Here is a 20486-nt window from a genome sequence, read left to right as displayed (position 1 = left end):
ATTTATCGTCTAGTAAAGTCATCAGAAGATCAAAACAAATTGCAAAATGATTTAGAAAAGATATCTGCATGATGTGAAAATTAGCAATTGACTCTAAATGATGAAAGTGTGAGGTCATCCACATGAGTGCTAGAAGGAATCCGTTACACATTGGTTACATGATAAATCAGTCAAATCTAAAGACCATATATTCAACTAAATACCTAGAAATTACAATTACGAACAACTTAAATTGGAAAGAACGCTTGTCCATTCTCTTTTGGAGTACCACTGCATGGTCTGGGATCCTTATCAGGTAGGATTAAGGGAATATATCAAGAAAGGTCAAAGAAGAGCAGCATGTTTTGGATTATCACAAAATAGGGGAGAGAGTGTCATGGGCATGATACAGGATTTGGGGTGGACATCATTAAAACAAAGGTGTTTTTCATTGTGGTGAAATCTCCTCATGAAATATCAACTGCTGACTTTCTCCTCCGAATGCGAAAATATTTGGTTGACACTGTTTGAGATTGGAACAATAGAGAATCATTGTTAAGGTTGTTCCATGAACCCTCTGCCAGACACTTCAGTGTGATTTGCCGAGCATCCATGTAGATGTTAATGTAGATCATTAAAGAATTATAGTAGAAGGGTACTGTGAATTGTATAGCAAAACTGTTAATGTGAATGTGTTTATTGTGTAGTAACATGGTTTTGAATAATAAAGTGTTAGTTTGATATAAATCCTATTCAAGTCAAATGGCAGCAAGAAGGATGTTATGAACACCATAGAACATTTATTGTGAAAAAAATAATTTTGTATTTAAGGATAATGTTCGTCTATGATAATTAGTTATGTATTTAATTTAAATTAATCTTTATTTGTATATTTTACAAATTATTGGATCAAAGCATATTAAGTCCAGTACATTTTCCTTTAATTTGAATTATGCGAGTAGAAACTTATTTCACTATTCATATTTCTAGAAGTAAGCCTCCAACACAAGGACTACTTACTTTACAACTTGTAAAAAATTCCCATGTTAGAGTTATTCAGTATTTTGCTTCTCCTGTAAAATTTTGTGTATTGGACTTAAATGTGGTTTGAAACAGTGCTCTTCAGGTGTACTATGCCAATAAAAGCTGTCAATCAATAATTTCAATTTGTTCTTTGACAAAAACAGCAAAATCTAGATAAAAGTTCTTCCTTATCTTTACAGATATTGACGAGTGTCAAACAATTCCGGACTTGTGTCGTAATGGACGCTGCATAAACACACTTGGTTCTTATCGCTGCATTTGCAATAAGGGATATAAAGCAGATGGCAGTGGAACAAGATGCAGAGGTAATTTACAAAATGTATTTGTTTTCATGAGGGATAAATTGCTTTCAGTTTAGCCTAATATCTTTTCTCCAAAACATGTTTAAAAGTTTTTCTAAATCAGTTAACTTTTTCATAGTTAATTCTGGATTAAAATTGATGTGTTGAGAGCAAGTGTGAATAACACATGAAATGTAACAATAAGAGGAATGAGAGTAACATACAATCTACAGGCTTTGTCATTCATCACATATCTTATGACAGAGCACACTGCCACCCTTGTCTTCCCTGATGATGTGTAACTCTTCCTAGGTTGCCTGAAGTGTTGCTCTACCAACTTTATTTTATAATTTGTTCTGTAGTACCTGTGGTTTCCCCAAAGAAAACCAGTACCTTTTTCATTATGAAACTGTTTATTATATTACTCAAAGCTCTGCTGCTCACTGTCTTGCGCCAGGTACCACAGTTATATTAATTTTAATGACCGTTATGAAAGGGATAGATTGCTACTCACCGTATAGTGGAGCTGTTGAGTCACAGACAGGCACAACAAAACAATTACTGAATGAGTAAGCTTTTGGCTTGGAGACCTTCTCATGAATTAGACAAGAATTACACACACATTAACACAAACAAAGGTCATTCAAACATGATCACTGTTTCTGGAGCCAGTCTAATTCCGGTCTAATTCAGGTTTCATCAAAATCGTTAATTGACAATTGAGAATGTTACCTTATAAGTGCCAATGGAGGTGTAAATGCAGTAATATTGATATTTTTATTATAGCTAAGCAGGTAATGCATTGTCACATTTTCTATATATTTAAAAGTAGCTTCTTTGCTCGAAGGCCCATGTTTACTTGACTTTTTTGTTTTGAATGATCATTTCTGTCATGTCCCTGAGTATTGAGCATTCCTCCTCAAACACCTTGTATAGGAGGGTAGGTTGTGGGTAATAGGCTGAAGGTGTTGGTCTACAAGAGCAGAGATTCTCTCAGTGGGGGGCACAGTAATTGGTCACAATGGGGTGTCATGGGTTGTTGTATTTAGGGACAAGGAATCATGTAGAAGGTAGGAGAGCATGGAGCGGTAGGGATGACGAGAGAGACGGACTCCAGGGAGAGGTTCTGGGAAGGGCCCAAGGATTTGAGGAGAGACTGTAGTTCCTACTGAGTTTCTGAAATGGGGTCATTGTAACAGAGTTTGTAAGTGGAAAAATCTGACAGCTGGCAGAGTCCTTCCACCAGGTAATCCTTGTGGTTTGAAACCTCAGTGGTGGAGCATTTGGTAGCAGGCAGGATTATAAGGTCTGGATTAATTTTTAAGTGGTGGATTGCAGTTCTTTCTACAGATGTAATATTAGCTCTCATGTTGAGGGATTTGGGGAATGATGGTGAGGCAAGATTCAGGTTAAGAAATTCTTGAAAGTTATCAGGGGATGATTAGGGGGTTGTGGGGGTGGATCACACTTGGATGGTGGAGTGAACTGAGTCAGGCAGGGTTAAGCACTGGTTATGGGTTGAGTGTGATCAGTAGGGATGGTGGTGTTTCCACTGTAGGGACCAGGAGAAGAAGAGAAGGTATTTAACAAGTTCAGCATGATTGAATTTGGGAGTAGAGCAAAAGGTAAGGCTGTGGGAAAGGACTGATACCTCTGTGGACTAACATATTCATGGGCCATCAAGAGGAAGCCTTCCTAATCACCCAGAACCCAAAACACTTCACCTGGTTCAGATTCATTGATGGCATCTTTGTGATCTAGATTTAGCATGAGGACACCTTGTCCACATTCCTCCAGAACCTCAACAGCTTCTCTGACATTTACTCCTCCTGGCACTCCTCAACCCACAAGCCACTTTCCTCTATACTGACGTCCACCTCAGAGATGGCTACATCAATTCCTCCGTCCATATCAAACCTACCAACCACCAGCAGTACCTCTACTTCAACAGCTGCCACCCATTCCATACCAAAAAATTCCTTCCTTACAGCCTAGCCATCCCGGGCTGTCAGATCCTTAGTGATGAGCAGTTTCTCTCGAAATATACAAAGTGTTTCACTGAAGTCTTCTCAGATTGAAATTACCCTCCCAACCTCATACAGAAGCAGAATCTCCCCAGTCACCTTCCAGTATCCCATCATCTGCCTCAGAGGAGCATTCCTCTCATGATTCACAAACATCCAGGACTGGAGCAACTGAATCGCATTCTCTGCCAAGGTTTAGACTACCTCTCGTCATGCCCCCGAAAAGAGAAATGTCCCAATCACTACCTTCCCACACCTCCAGCAGTGATATTCTGCCACCCACTGATTGTACAGAGTATCCTCGTCCATACCTACTCTACTTCAGCTCCCAACCCCTTGCTTCATGGCTCCTATCCATGTAATAAACATAGATGCGAGATGTTCCCCTATATTCTCCTACCACCACCTACTCAAGTCCAGCTAAAAGCATCACATATCGCATAAAATGTGGGGCTACCTATGAAAGTAGTCATGTGATCTACAAGCTAAGCTGCAACCACTGTGCTGCATTCTATGTGGTCATGACTGCCAACAAGCTGGTCATGACTACCAACAAGCTATCTGTCCACATGAATGGCCACAGACAAACAGTGGCCAAGAAACAGCTAGACCCAGCAGTTACTGAGAATACAGCAGAACAACAACATTTTTCACTTGAGTGATTGCTTCACAGCTTGTGCCATTTGGATACTTCCTGCCAACTAGAGCTTTTGTGAATTGTGTACATGGGGAACTCTTCTTGCAATATGTCCTACGTTCCTATAACACCCCTGGCCTCAGCCTTTATTAGTTACTGTCCTTCACCTGCCTATCCCCTTCCCTGCTCCAATCCAGCACTAAACAGCCTTACCTTAGGGGAAAAAAGGACAGGTATACACTTGCACACACACACATATCCATCCGCACATAGACACAAGCAGGAAAATGGCTGCTTGTGTCTGTGTATGTGCGGATGGATATGTGTGTGTGTGTGTGTGTGTGTGTGTGTGTGTGTTGTGTGTGGGCGAGTGTATACCTATCCTTTTTTCCCCCCTAAGGTAAGTCTTCCCGCTCCCGGGATTGGAATGACTCCTTACCCTCTCCCTTAAAAACCCACATCCTTTCGTCTTTCCCTCTCCTTCCCTCTTTCCTGATGAGGCAACAGTTTGTTGCGAAAGCTTGAATTTTGTGTTGTGTGTATGTTTGTGTTTGTTTGTGTGTCTGTCGACCTGCCAGCACTTTCATTTGGTAAGTCACTACATCTTTGTTTTTAGATATATTTTTCCTACGTGGAATGTTTCCCTCTATTATATATATATACTTACTTATCGCGAATGGACCCAGAAGGATCACGCAAAGCTTTCTGACGTTGTTTCTTCCATACTTCTTCCATTCGTTCTCCATGTTTTCTTTTTCTTTCTTCTGTCCATTTTGTTCCTGGTCTCTTTAGTGCTTCCTTCTCCGACAATACAATCCACTTTTCCACCTCATTTCTAAAAGTTTTTCTATCTTTGACATCTTTAAGTTCAATATTTGCTTTTTGTAAATCTAATTTTACTTGGCTAATCCATGGTGTTGTTGATTTGACTTCTTCTATGTAAGTGAGAATTCTGTTGGTGAGTCGTGTGGGGGGAAGTCTAGTGACATGTCCATAAAATTTTAATCTTCGCCTTCTTATGTCTGCTGCCAGGTTTGATATAGTTTCTGTGGTTCTTCTTGATTGTATCCGATATCCATCTTCTGTTAATTTTGGACCTAAAATCTTTCTCATAATTTTGCGCTCTTCTTTTAGTATTTTTTCTAAATCACATTTTGTGTGGAGTGTGAGCATTTCACTAGCATATAGTGCTGCTGGCTTAATTACTGCACAGTAGTGTCTGATTTTTGTGTTCGAGGAGATGCATTTTTTATTGTATATTTCATGTGTCATACCATATGCTTGCTTCATTTTCTGTTGTCTGATCTTCTGTGCAACTTTCTCTCCTCCGGTTGGCTCCAAAATTTCACCTAGGTATTTAAAATGTTTTACTCTATTTATTTTTCCATATTTTGTGTTCAAACTGTGTATATGGAATTTCGTACAGAAAAATTCTGTCTTTTGAAATGAAATTTGTAAACCTACTTTATCCGCGCATTCCTTAAGGATCTCTATTTGTTTCGTGGCGATTTCTTCATCATCTGCAAGTATGGCCAAGTCGTCCGCGAATGCTAAACAAGATATCTCCACGTTGTCTTTGGTTCTACCAAGATGGATTGGTTTCCAGTAGGATTGATTTTTTAATTCTTTTTCCCATTCCTTAATGACTTTATCCAGGACTATATTAAACAGAAGTGGAGATAGCCCGTCACCTTGACGTACTCCAGTTTTTATGAGAAAAGGTTCAGAGATTTCTCCCCTGAATTTAACTTTAGATACAGTGTCTGTCAGTGATTCTTTGATAAGCCTTAGTGTTTTGGAGTCAAGTCCAAGTTCCTCTAAAATGTTAAACAAAGATTGCCGGTCAATTGAGTCATAGGCTTTCTTAAAATCTACAAATGTACAAATTATGGGGGCATTTCTAATTGCTTTGTGTTTTAATATTGTCTTTAAATTAAATATTTGTTCTATGCATGAGCGACCGGGGCGGAAGCCTGCTTGATAATCACCAATTTGGCGTTCCAGCTGCTCTTGTGTTCTTTTCAGCAGGCATGTTGAGAGAATTTTGTAGGTGACTTGTAAAAGTGAGATTCCCCTGTAGTTATTGACATTTGTTCTGTCTCCTTTTTTATGTAACGGGTGAATAAGGGCACATTTCCAATCCTCTGGTAATTTTTCTGTTTCCCATATTTTTGTTATTATTTTTGTGAGCTCTTGCAACGTCTTTGGTCCTAGGTTTTTTAATAGCTCTGCAACAATGCCATCTTTGCCAGATGTTCTATTATTTTTTAAGTTTTTAATGTGACATTTGATTTCTTCCTGTGTTGGTGGTAATGAATCCGGTTGAGCGTTGGCACTGATTTCTTTGGGAAACCTTAAACTAGGTTCTGGGCAATTTAGTAGGTTAGAAAAATATTGAGCCAATACTTGACAGTTTTCCTGGTTTGTTAGGGCTAATTTACCATCTGGTTTTCTGAAACATAAATTTTGAGGGATATATCCTCGTATTTTATCTGCGAAAGTTCTGTAGAAGTATTATAGTTTTGGAAATTTTCTTCTATGGCATCCACTTGTGCCTTTGTGTACTTCCTTTTTGCTTGCCTAATAGATTTTGAAACCTGTTTTCTAACCTCGTTAAATAAATGTAGACTTTCTTGTGATTTTTTACTGTCATATTCTTGAAATGCCTTTTTTCTCCTTTCCAATGCATTTTCACAGTCTGAATCCCACCAAGGGTGTTTGAATATCTTTTTCAAGGGAATAGTTTCCTTAGCTATTCGCGTGATTTTAGAATGAAATTCTTCCCATGTGTTTGCCTTTTCCTTCTCCCATTCTTCTTTTACTTTAGATTCTTTAATCTTCTTGGTGTCATATTTCTGTATTTCTGTTTTCTTCTGATGACTTCTTCGTGCTGTAAACTTGATTTTAATTCTAGTTAGGTAATGGTCTGAATCAATGTTTGCTCGTCTGCGTACTTGGACGTCGTAAATTTCTTTTTGTACTGGGTATGAAATCGCCACAGGATCTATTTGAAACTCGCCAATTTGTTGTATAGGAGATCTCCATGCCTTTTGTTTTCTTATATATATATATATATATATATATATATATATATATATATATATATATATATATATATATATATATATATATATATATATATATATATAAAAAAAAACAAAGATGAGGTGACTTACCGAACAAAAGCGCTGGCAGGTCGATAGACACACAAACAAACACAAACATACACACAAAATTCAAGCTTTCGCAACAAACTGTTGCCTCATCAGGAAATAGGGAAGGAGAGGGGAAGATGAAAGGAAGTGGGTTTTAAGGGAGAGGGTAAGGAGTCATTCCAATCCCGGGAGCGGAAAGACTTACCTGTCCTTTTTCCCCCTTAGGTAAGTCTTTCCGCTCCCGGGATTGGAATGACTCCTTACCCTCTCCCTTAAAACCCACTTCCTTTCGTCTTCCCCTCTCCTTCCCTATTTCCTGATGAGGCAACAGTTTGTTGCGGAAGGAGAGGGAAGGGATTGGAATGACTCCTTACCCTCTCCCTTAAAACCCACATCCTTTTGTCTTTCCCTCTCCTTCCCTCTTTCCTGACGAAGCAGCCGTTGGTTGCGAAAGCTAGAATTTTGTGTGTATGTTTGTGTTTGTTTGTGTGTCTATCGACCTGCCAGCGCTTTTGTTTGGTAAGTCTCATCATCTTTGTTTTTAGATATATTTTTCCTAATATATATATATATCGAAAAACAAAGATGATGAGACTTACCAAACAAAAGCGCTGGCAGGTCGATAGACACACAAACAAACACAAACATACACACAAAATTCTAGCTTTCGCAACCAACGGCTGCTTCGTCAGGAAAGAGGGAAGGAGAGGGAAAGACAAAAGGATGTGGGTTTTAAGGGAGAGGGTAAGGAGTCATTCCAATCCCGGGAGCGGAAGGAGAGGGAAGGGATTGGAATGACTCCTTACCCTCTCCCTTAAAACACACATCCTTTCGTCTTTCCCTCTCCTTCCCTCCTTCCTGACGAAGCAACCATTGGTTGCGAAAGCTAGAATTTTGTGTGTACTTTTGTGTTTGTTTGTGTGTCTATCGACCAGCCAGTGCTTTTGTTCGGTATATATCCACGTGGCAAAAATATATCTAAAAAGAAAGATGATGTAACTTACCAAACGAAAGCGCTGGCCTGTTGATACACACACAAACAAACACAAACATACACACAAAATTCAAGCTTTCGCAACCAATGGTTGCTTCATCAGGAAAGAGAGAAGGAGAGGGAAAGACGAAAGGATGTGGGTTTTGAGGCAGAGGGTAAGGAGTCATTCCAATCCCGGGAGTGGAAAGACTTACCTTAGGGGGGAAAAAAGACAGGTATAGACTCGCACACACACACACATATCCATCTGCACATATACAGACACAAGCAGACATATGTAAAGGCAAAGAGTTTGGGCAGAGCTGTCAGTCGAGGCTGAAGTACAGAGACAACCACAACGGAGGGGTATCTGTTGAGAGGCCAGACAAACGTGTGGTTCCTGAAGAGGGGCAGCAGCCTTTTCAGTAGTTGCAGGGGCAACAGTCAGGATGATTGACTGATCTGGCCTTGCAACACTAACCAAAACGGCCTTGCTGTGCTGGTACTGTGAACGGCTGAAAGTAAGGGGAAACTACAGCCGTAATTTTTCCCGAGGGCATGCAGCTTTACTGTATGGTTAAATGATGGTGCCATCCTCTTGGGTAAAATGTTCCGGAGGTAGAAGAGTCCCCTATTCGGATCTCTGGGCGGGGACTACTCAAGAGGACGTCGTTATCAAGAGAAAGAAAACTGGCATTCTACGGATCGGAGCGTGGAATGTCAGATCCCTTAATCGGGCAGGTAAGTTAGAAAATTTAAAAAGGGAAATGGATAGGTTAAAGTTAGATATAGTGGGAATTAGTGAAGTTCGGTGGCAGGAGGAACAAGACTTCTGGTCAGGTGAATACAGGGTTATAAATACAAACTCAAATAGGGGTAATGCAGGAGTAGGTTTAATAATGAATAAAAAAATAGGAGTGCGGGTAAGCTACTACAAACAGCATAGTGAACGCATTATTGTGGCCAAGATAGACACGAAGCCCACGCCTACTACAGTAGTACAAGTTTATGTCCCAACTAGCTCTGCAGATGATGAAGAAATTGATGAAATGTATGATGAGATAAAAGAACTTATTCAGGTAGTGAAGGGAGATAAAAATTTAATAGTCATGGGTGACTGGAATTCGACAGTAGGAAAAGGAAGGGAAGGAAACGTAGTAGGTGAATATGGATTGGGGCTAAGAAATGAAAGACGAAGCCGCCTGGTAGAATTTTGCACAGAGCATAACTTAATCATAGCTAACACTTGGTTCAAGAATCATGAAAGAAGGTTGTATACATGGAAGAACCCTGGAGATACTAAAAGGTTTCAGATAGGTTATATAATGGTAAGACAGAGTTTTAGGAACCAGGTTTTAAATTGTAAGACATTTCCAGGGTCAGATGTGGACTCTGAATTGTAGATTAAAACTGAAGAAACTGCAAAAAGATGGGAATTTAAGGAGATGGGACCTGAATAAACTGAAAGAACCAGAGGTTGTACAGAGTTTCAGGGAGAGCATAAGGGAACAATTGACAGGAATGGGGGAAAGAAATACAGTAGAAGAAGAATGGGTAGCTCTGAGGGATGAAGTACTGAAGGCAGCAGAGGATCAAGTAGGTAAAAAGGCGAGGGCTAATAGAAATCCTTGGGTAACAGAAGAAATATTGAACTTAATTGATGAAAGGAGGAAATATAAAAATGCAGTAAATGAAACAGGCACAAATGAATACAAACGTCTCAAAAATGAGATTGACAGGACGTGCAAAATGGCTAAACAGGGATGGCTAGAGGACAAATGTAAGGATGTAGAGGCTTATCTCACGAGGTGCTAGATAGATACTGCCTACAGGAAAAGTAAAGAGACCTTCGTAGAAAAGAGAGCCACTTGTATGAATATCAAGAGCTCAGATGGAAACCCAGTTCTAACAAAGGAACCTCCCCATCGCACCCCCCTCAGATTTAGTTATAAGTTGGCACAGTGGATAGGCCTTGAAAAACTGAACACAGATCAATTGAGAAAACAAGAAGAAGTTGTGTAGAACTGTGAAAAAATAAGCAAAATATACAAACTGAGTAGTTCAACGGAAGATAAGCAACAATAAGGACAATAGGAACATAGGAGTGCCGTGGTCTCGTGGTAATGTGAGCAGCTGCGGAACGAGAGGTCCTAGGTTCAAATCTTCCATCAAGTGTAAATTTTAATTTTTTATTTTCAGTTTATGTGACAAACTCTTATGTTTTCATCACTTTTTTGGGAGTGATTATCACATCCACAAGAAAACCTAAATCGGGCAAGGTAGAAGAATCTTTTTACCCATTCGCCAAGTGTACAAGTTAGGTGGGTCGACAACATATTCCTGTCATGTGACGCACATGCCGTCACCGGTGTCGTATAGAATATATCAGTTGTGTTTTCCTGTGGAGGAATCGGTTGACCTATGACCTTACGATCAAATGTTTTCTGTTCCCATTGGAGAGGCACATCCTTTCGTCTACTAATCACACGGTTTTGCAGTGCGATCCCAAAACACAGACACTAAACTTATTACAGTGAACAGAGATGTCAATGAACGAACAGACAGATAATAACTATGCAAAAATAAAGAAAGTAAATTTTTCAGTCGAGGGAAGACTTGAACCAAGGATCTCTCGTTCAGCAGCTGCTCACGCTACCACGGGACCACTGCGCTTCTAAGCACACTTCGTCCATGATGTTGCTTATGTGGCCCATGGACTACTCAGTTTGTATATTTTGCTTATTTTTTCACAGTTCCACACAACTTCTTCCTGTTTTCTCAATTGATCTGTGTTCAGTTTATCAAGGCCTATCCACTGTGCCAACTTATAACTAAATCTGAGGGGGGTGCGATGGGGAGGTTCCCTTGTAAGCAAAGAAGGGAAAGCAGAAAGGTGGAAGGAGTATAGAGAGGGTCTATACAAGGGTGATGTACTTGAGGACAATATTATGGAAATGGAAGAGAATGTAGATGAAGATGAAATGGGAGATACGATACTGCGTGAAGAGTTTGACAGAGCACTGAAAGACCTGAGTCGAAACAAAGCCCCGGGAGTAGACAACATTCCATTGGAACTACTGATGGCCTTGGGAGAGCCAGTCCTGAAAAAACTCCAGCATCTGGTGAGCAAGATGTATGAGACAGGCAAAATACCCTCAGACTTCAAGAAAAATATAATAATTCCAATCCCAAAGAAAGCAGGTGCTGACAGATGTGAAAATTACCGAACTATCAGTTTAATAAGTCACAGCTCCAAAATACTAACGCGAATTCTTTACAGACAAATGGAAAAACTGGTAGAAGCCGACCTCGGGGAAGATCAGTTTAGATTCCGCAGAAATGTTGGAACATGTGAGGCAATACTGACCTTACGACTTATCTTAGAAGAAAGATTAAGGAAAGGCAAACCTACGTTTCTAGCATTTGTAGACTTAGAGAAAGCTTTTGACAATGTTGACTGGAATACTCTCTTTCAAATTCTAAGGGCGGCAGGGGTAAAATACAGAAAGCGAAAGGCTATTTACAGAATGAGATTTTCGCTCTGTAGCGGAGTGTGCGCTGATATGAAACTTCCTGGCAGATTAAAACTGTGTGCCCGACCGAGACTTGAACTCGGGACCTTTGCCTTTCATGGGCAAGTGCTCTACCATCTGAGCTACCGAAGCAAGACTCATGCCCGATCCTCACAGCTTTACTTCTGCCAGTATCTCATCTCCTACCTTCCAAACTTTACAGAAGCTCTCCTGCGGACCTTGCAGAACTAGCACTCCTGAAAGAAAGGATACTGCGGAGACATGGCTTAGCCACAGCCGGGGGGATGTTTCCAGAATGAGATTTTCACTCTGCAGTGGAGTGTGCGCTGATATGAAACTTCCTGGCCCTTCCTTGCCCGCGAAAGGCAAAGGTCCTGAGTTCGAGTCTCGATCGGGCACACAGTTTTAATCTGCCAGGAAGTTTCAGGCTATTTACAATTTGTGCAGTAACCAGATGGCAGTTATAAGAGTCGAGGGGCATGAAAGGGAAGCAGTGGTTGGTAAGGGAATGAGACAGGGTTGTAGCCTCTCCCCGATGTTATTAAATCTGTATATTGAGCAAGCCGTAAAGGAAACAAAAGAAAAATTCGGAGTAGGTATTAAAATCCATGGAGAAGAAATAAAAACTTTCAGGTTCGCCGATAACATTGTAATTCTATCAGAGACAGCAAAGGACTTGGAAGAGCAGTTGAACGGAATGGATAGTGTCTTGAAAGGAGGATATAAGATGAACATCAACAAAAGCAAAACAAGGATAATGGAATGATTCGAATTAAGTTGGGTGATGCTGAGGGAATTAGATTAGGAAATGAGACACTTAAAGTAGTAAAGGAGTTTTGCTACTTGGGGAGCAAAATAACTGATGATGGTCGAAGTAGAGAGGATATTAAATGTAGAATGGCAATGGCAAGGAAAGCGTTTCTGAAGAAGAGTATAGATTTAAGTGTCAGGAAGTCGTTTCTGAAAGTATTTGTATGGAGTGTAGCCATGTATGGCAGTGAAACATGGACGATAAATAGTTTAGCCAAGAAGAGAATAGAAGCTTTCAAAATGTGGTGCTACAGAAGAATGCTGAAGATTAGATGGGTAGATCACGTAACTAATGGGGACGTATTGAATAGTATTGGGGAGAAGAGGAGTTTGTGGCACAACTTGACAAGAAGATGGGACCGGTTGGTAGGACATGTTCTGAGGCATCAAGGGATCACAAATTTAGCATTGGAGGGCAGCGTGGAGGGTAAAAATTGTAGAGGGAGACCAAGAGATGAATACACTAAGCAGATTCAGAAGGATGTAGGTTGCAGTAAGTACTGGGAGATGAAGAAGCTTGCACAGGATAGGGTAGCATGGAGAGCTGCATCAAACCAGTCTCAGGACTGAAGACAACAACAACAACAACAACAACAACAACAATGCGCTGCTAAGTGCATCATATCTGTGGATTCAGAGGCATAGCTTTCTAAGATGGTTATGTTTACTTTCTCTTTTGTTATGTTTACGAGAATGTGTATAGTAACTCTTGTATGTGCTGAGTTTATGTAGTTACAATTATCTATTGTAAGTCAGCATAATGTAAATAATTAAACCTATAACTTAATGCATCTACACTGATATCTCCAACAAACAACATACGTTTTTTATGCTCTGATATCTTCTCCAGCAAGTTCTCCAGCTAATTAAAAAATTCTTAAATGCTGCTTCCAAATGACCTATACAGAGCTACTATAATCAGACTGTTGTTCTCAAGTTTGATATTTACTGCTGCAACTTCAAGTACCATTTTGGTACTCATATCATCAATCCAATCAACTTTTTGACATGCTGTATCATTTCTGCTATAAGTGCCTGCCCCACAACCTTTATGTGTTGTTCTACAGAATAAGTTAATGAGTTTGTAGTTATTTTGCCTCTATCGATACTCTTCATCTTTCTTGCAATCCACCTCACGTGCTACGAAAAATGTGGTTTACATTCATTCAGATGTATGTCCAAGTGCTCTGCTTTATTTGTTGTATGCTGCATATTCTGGTAAGTTAATTTATCTATATTTCCTAGAGTAATGCAACCACCTGTTTGGGGGGGGGGGGGGGGTGAGCTTTATTCTAAAAAAGCATCTCATTGTTATATTGAAAATTAATCTGTAGTAATGCTGTACCCTAAACTTGCTCAGCCAGGAAATAAGTAGGTGTGAGTTAGGAGGAATGCTCTGTAGTAACATAATTAGATGGTGACTAAAGTTAGAAAATTGAAAATGATGAAACTCAAACTGTTCAGAGCTCTGGCAAAAATTAAGTTAAACAATGGATCTAGGAGTCGTAGAGCGATTTCGAATTACATTAAATTAAAATCTGTTTGAAATCTGATATGAGTTCTATAGTTCATAAGACAGCTGAGAAAATGTTACTAAATAATGGAAGGAATAAAGATAGTAACCCACCAAATACATGAGGCACTGAGTCATGATAGGCGCTTATTAGAACCACGGCTTAGGATGTGCTTAAAGTGTTCTACTCTGAGATAATATTGGATTTTTCCATAAAATTTCGGATGTGCAGCCACATAAATTCAGCTTCTTCTTCTAATATTGGATTTTATTTGGGGAGAGGGGGGGAGGATGGGTGGCAGGGTAGGTTTTTACCTGTCTGTGAAAGTCATAGTGAGACCATCAGCACAACAGGCAAGGGGTTGCTTATCACTACAGATGTACTATCCATGTGTGACTAGACTATGTGGGAGAGACTTCTTAGCGTGGAAGTGATGGCAGCTATCAAAATTCATGTGCTGTTGATATTTAGTGAGGATGATGTGGACAGATGTTTTTAAGGTGCCATTGGAGTGGTACATGACGAAAGTCCAAAAAGATGGAACATAGAGCTGAGGAGAACAAGGTGAAGTGGATGAGAGGAGGAGTTTAGGCTATAGAAGGGTGATGATGGAAAATCTTGGCCCTGGGTCCCCATCATCGATGATGAACCTCAATCAGACAAGGGATTTGGTATTTTTTTATGGCTAAGAAAGTTTTCTCTAGATGGTTCATAAACGGGTTGTCATAGGAGGATGCCTATAGCCTCGCCACAGATTTGTTTGTATATCTGCCTCTCAAATAAGAAGTAATTATGCATAAGGATGTAGTCTGTCAAACAATGGAAAGTTCATGCTTGCTCCCAACATGTTGCCTCAACTCATATACCCGCAGTAGAACCAGATGCGAGAACTGTTGCATATGTCCTCCCACTACCACTTACTCCAGTATTGTCACTGGCACCTCATACCCCATGAAAGGCAGTGCCACCTGTGAAAGCAGCCATCATCCACAAACTAAGTTGCAACCATTTTGCCACTTTCTTTGTGGACATGACAACTAACAAGCTGTGTGTCTGCGTAGAGGCCACCGCCCTACTGTGACCGAGAGACAGCTGCCAATGCAATTGCTGAACATGCCACCCAACATGATGTGCTTCAATTTAATGACTGATTTGTGGCCTGTGCCATTTGAATTCTTGCCACCAACACCAGCTTTTTTGAATTGCAGTGGGAAACGGTCCTTACAACATACCCTTTGTTCTTGTTTCCCCCACCCTCCCCTGGTCCCAACCTTCGCTAGCACCTGTCCTCCACCTGCTTACATCCTTCGATGGCCCCAGTCCACTAATACACATGCCTTCTATCCCGTCAGTATATCTACATAGTCTTTTCCTCTTCTCTGGTTCCTTGTCTCCCCCCCCCCCCCCCCCCCCCCCCGCCCGAAACTCACCACCCCCCACCTCCCCAGCACAATAGCCTCCCAATGCTGCAGTTGGCAGTCACATCCTGTCCCAACAACATCTGTGGATGCTTGCATAGGCAACACTAGCATCTTCCCCACCCTTACCCTGCCCCTGCTATACCTCCCCCTGCCCATCCAATAATTCTTCCTTGCCCCCACGTGGTGGTGGTGGTGGTGTCAGTGTGTGTGAAATTTTCTACTTCTGGAGAAGGGCTTTGGCCAAAAGATGAAATATTTTTAGCATTCCTTTTCATTGTGCTTTGTGCAACTGAACGCCTCTTCTATATAGCGAGTGGCAACATTGTTTGTCAACGTAATATAATTTTATATGTAAAAAGCTTGCTCACCAAACAGCAGCAGGAGAAAACAAAAACACATATTTAAAGTTAAAAAAATGTGTAAGCTTTCGAAACCAGTGGCTCTTTCTTCTATCAGAAGTATTGAAGAAGAAGGAAGAGGGTTGAAGGAAAAGGACTGGCGAGGTTTAGAGAATGGGGAGAGTTCAGAAAAGTCATCCAGTAACATGGATCGGGGAGACCTATCCAACAGTATGAGAAGGAAAGACTGATTGTTGGCGACTGTTCCAGTCAAGATTTAAAAGCCTGTGAGTTTAATGGTGGAAGATAGGGTAATAAGCAAGACAGAGGTTACTGACAAAACATTGTGCAAGAGTTAATAAGAGGGAAAACCAAACACATTATATGTGCTAGAGGTTCGGGGGGGGGGGGGGGGGGGGGTGAGATAGACGGGTCAGAAAACAAAAGACGCAGAAAACTAAAAGCTGGTGAAGAAAGGAGTTGTTACTGTGAAGAAATTGTGAGACCAAAGAAATTAAAAAGAAAAAATAATGTATATTAAGGCCAGGTGGATGGTGAGAACCAAGGAAATGATGTAAGGCCAGTTTCCACGTGCACAGTTCTGAGAAACTGGTATCTGGGGCAAAAATCCAGGTGGAACCTGTGATGAAACAGGCATAACTATCATGCTGTAGGGTGCTAAACACACCATGTGGAAGTCCGAACGGTGTTTACAGAACAGTTGGTACATGACACAGTTCGTTTCACAATGACTCTCCCTCAGATAGTAAATGTCTGGCCAGATACAGGAGTATAGGTGGTGGGTAATTAGGACAAATAAAGTCTTATGGCATAGATGGTCACATGGAAGTCATAGCCTTGTCAAAGTAGCTGGTTAATACATTTGTGACTGGGGTAATGATGACTAACAAGAGGTGTACTCATAAGTTGTTTTTGGGAGGGATCATCAGTACGAGGATGGAAGTGATGGCCTAGGAAATCTGCTTTTGATCTAGGTTGGTAAGGCTGAAGTGAGGATCATGGTGTATTGCTGTAATGAGTCTGCACCTGAACAAATAGGTCTGCCTTGAATGCAGCCTGTCTGTTGCTGTACATCACCTCAGCGAGTACCCACCTGATTCCAAACCTGGCGATGGTCTTCATGCTCACCTCAATCAACTTTATACTTACCAACAATTACTTTACCTTTGAGGGGCAGACATACAAACAAATCAAGGGCATGTCCATGGGAACCAAGATGGCTCCTTCCTGTGCCAACCTTGTCATGTGATGCCTGAAGGGGACTTTTCCTGGGCTCTGTAAGAATTCAGCTCCTGGTTTGCTTTAGATACATTGGTAACATCTTTAGCTTATGGACTCATGGTGAGACTGACCTGTCACAGTTTTTGGAATCTCTTAATACATTCTCCTAATTAAATTTCATAAGGAGATGTTCTGAATCCCTCGGCACATTCCATGATTACCTCATTCTCATTGAGGGTCGGCTACACACTTCTGTTTGCATTGCAGCCACTAACAAACAACAGTACATACAATCTGACAGTTTCCATCCTTCCCATGTCAAACATTCCCTTGAATACAATGTTGACATCCGATGCAAACGTATTCATTCAGATGCAGACTGTTTAAGCAATGGACCACCATTCTCCCCTCAACCTTCACCAGATGTAATTACCCCACTAGCATACTTCAAAAGCAGATTTCCCAGTCCAACACATCCAGCCCTCCTACTGCTGATCCCTCCAAAAAAAGCAGGTTAGGAGGACACCTCTTGTCACTCAGTATTTCTCTGGTTTTGAGTGTATTAAGCAGCTACTTTGACAAGGCTATGGCTTCCTAAAATCATGCCATGAAATGAGGTCCATTCTGTCTGACATTTTGCCCACTACACCTAGAGTAGCTTTTTGTTGCTCCCTTTCCCCCAATCTCCATAACATCCTGGTCATATCTCATGCTCCTTCTTCCATACCCTATGGCTCCTACCTCTGTGACCATCCCCACTGTAAGGCTTAAGGTTTGACTTCCCCTTTGCATCCTCGTACCACAACCTATGCATTCTCCATAACTGGCAAAACATATACAATCAAAGGAGAAGCCACCTGTGAAATGTCACATGACATACCAGCTGGTATGTAAGCCTTCTGTATGGGTACAATTACCACCAAGTTATCATTTGGGATGAGTGGGCATAGATAGCAACACACAATATCCAGTTGCAAAGCATACTCCATATTGTGACGTCCGTGGTTCTCTCCACTCATGTGTCCGTAATTTATTTTGATTATTTTCTTTAATTTCTTCTGTCTCAGCATTTCTTCTCAATAGCTTTTCCTTTCTTCACTTGTTTTTAATTTTTCATATCTTTTACTTTCTGTCTTGTCTATTCCTCCCCCACACCTCTACCACATATGATGTGCTTAGCTTTCTGCTCTTATTAACTCTTCCATGATGTTTTATCAGTAATTTCTGCCTTTCTTATAATCCTATCTTCCACCTTTAAGCTCTCAGGTTTTAGAAATCTCATCTTATGCAGTCCCCAGCAATCAGTCTTTCCTTCTCATCCTGTCCGGTAAATCTCCCCTGACCTGGGGTTCTGGATGACTTTTCTGAACTATCCCCATTTCCGATTCCTCCCCAGTCCTTTTCCTCCATTCCTCTTACATCCGCTTCAATCCTTTTGTCAGAAGAAAGAAGCCACTCACTGGCTGTGAAAGCTTGCACATTTCTTTAACCACTATATGCGTGGAGTGTAGATTTTTCTTATCGATCTAATTATGAGGGCTACCCAGAAAGTAACACACACTTTGAAATAAAAAGTTAACAGTATGAAAAACCGAATGTTATTGTATATGTTTTAAAGGTATACTCTTACCAGTTCGTCAGTCACTGCAGTCCTCATTGTGAAAATTGGTACAGCCATTTTTAAAATCAATGCACCATTGCCTCACTTGGCTTTCACTCATTATTCCTTTTCTGTATATATTGGCAAAGCTCATGATAAATTTCAAATGGTTCACAGTTTTGTTGCCAACAAAAACCTAATCACAGATGCACCTCAAAAGTAGTGGGATTTTCTGTTGCAGAGCACATTTTAACGTGCCACAGAAAGCAAAGTAGCAGGGACACAGATGACACAGTACCTTTGCTGGATGCATACTGAGTGTAGGAACATTATGGCATGAAGAAAGTGGCTGTAGACTCATCCACTGCTGCGACAGACCAGAACATCTATTACTTTCTGGATAGCCCTTGTATATTATATTTTCAGAAATTGATTGTATCATTGATATGATCTATTTTGTCAGGTGTATAAAGATGAGATGGTGAATATGAAGTTGGTAGGACGTTGTAAAAGATAGTGTTGTATTGCTTGCAATGAGATCATGGGTGTGGAGGATGTGGGTGTATAGGGAGCTTGCATCAACAGTGACAAGTAGGGATCCTAGTGGTAATGGGTTGGGACCAGTTGAGAGGCAGTGAAGGCTGTAATGGAAGACCAAAGTGAAGGCTATGGTTAAGTTATTCCAGTCCAGATTGACATTTGATGATGAGGGGTTGCCCATTTGCAGCTGGTTCCTGGGGGTGGTCGGAGGATTATGGGTGGAACTTCTGGTGAAGAATATGATTAAGTTGTCTATCAATAACTCAGTGCTTCAACTGTTTGGTGTTTTGTTACCTTTATGCTTTGCTTCATTTATTTTCCACCAAGGATGTGACTTTACTAAAATGTAGCTATTCTTAAAGATTAAGCAATTATATAACAAGAAGGGCGTGCTTAACAGGCAGTTGTATCACTCATATACAGTTAGCAAACAAAAAGCTAAATTTCATTTCAAAGAAAGTTTGGTGCAGCTTTAACAATGATATTACTAGAGAGCATACTGGATTTTTAACAGATTTTAAGGCAGAGCTTAATAAATTATTAGAAATTCCAGAAGGCATTCGATACAGTTCTTCAATGTTGTTAAGTGAGCAAACTATGAGTTTACTGACCATTATATAAGATTTGTGACTAGATTCTGGATTTCCCTTGCAGATAGAATTCTATATATTTTAACAGGACAAAATTGACAGATGTAAAGTTAATTTTGGAAGTATTCCAAGGGACTGTTACTTGGCTGTTGATGATGATGAAGTCCCATACTCCGTGACGGAGCATAGGGGAACGATGCGGGAGACCTGCACCGCCATACTAGGCAAGGTCCTAGTGGAGGTGGTGTGCTATTGCCTTCCTCCAACCATAATGGTGATGAATGATGATGATGAAGACAACACAACAACACCCAGTCATCTCGAGGCAGGAAAAATCCCTGACCCCGCTGGGAATCGAACCCGGGACCCCGTGCTCGGGAAGCGAGAATGCTACCGCGAGACCATGTGTTACTGTTTGCAATATATGTAAATGATCTAGTGGATAACACTGGAAGCTCCATAAAGGTGTTCATAGACAATGCTGTTGTCTGTAAGATAGATGCTATGCCAAAAAATTGTAGCAAAATGCAGGAAGATCAAAGATGGTGAAGGTAGTTGCCTCTGAACATGAATAAATATAACATGTTGTGCATAAGTGGGCAAAGAGGTCCACTTCTGTTATATTAATCTTTTGGCAATAAACCATTAGAAATAGTAACAGCTGTAAGAAACCAAGGAGTAATCATCCAAGCGACGCAATATGGAATGATCACATAAAACTAATTGTAGAAAAAGCAGATGCCAGGACAAGATTAATTGGAAGCCTCTTAAGGAAATATAATTCATCAATGAATGAAGTGGCTAA

General features: G+C 40.6%; 1 protein-coding gene across 1 annotated transcript in view; it reads left to right on the top strand.

Moving 5' to 3' along the window:
• Positions 1-20486, top strand: part of LOC124805008 (fibrillin-2-like) — a 425338-nt gene that overhangs the window by 333606 nt on the left and 71246 nt on the right. The window contains exon 44 of the mRNA XM_047265408.1: positions 1203-1328. Within this exon, the coding sequence (XP_047121364.1) occupies positions 1203-1328 (126 nt within the window). The remainder of the gene's footprint in view (positions 1-1202; positions 1329-20486) is intronic.

The sequence above is a fragment of the Schistocerca piceifrons genome, chromosome 7 (genome assembly GCF_021461385.2).
Source record: "Schistocerca piceifrons isolate TAMUIC-IGC-003096 chromosome 7, iqSchPice1.1, whole genome shotgun sequence".
NCBI lineage: Eukaryota > Metazoa > Arthropoda > Insecta > Orthoptera > Acrididae > Schistocerca > Schistocerca piceifrons.
Note: the sequence above shows the minus strand (reverse complement) of the source record. Positions and strands in the feature narration are given on the sequence as shown.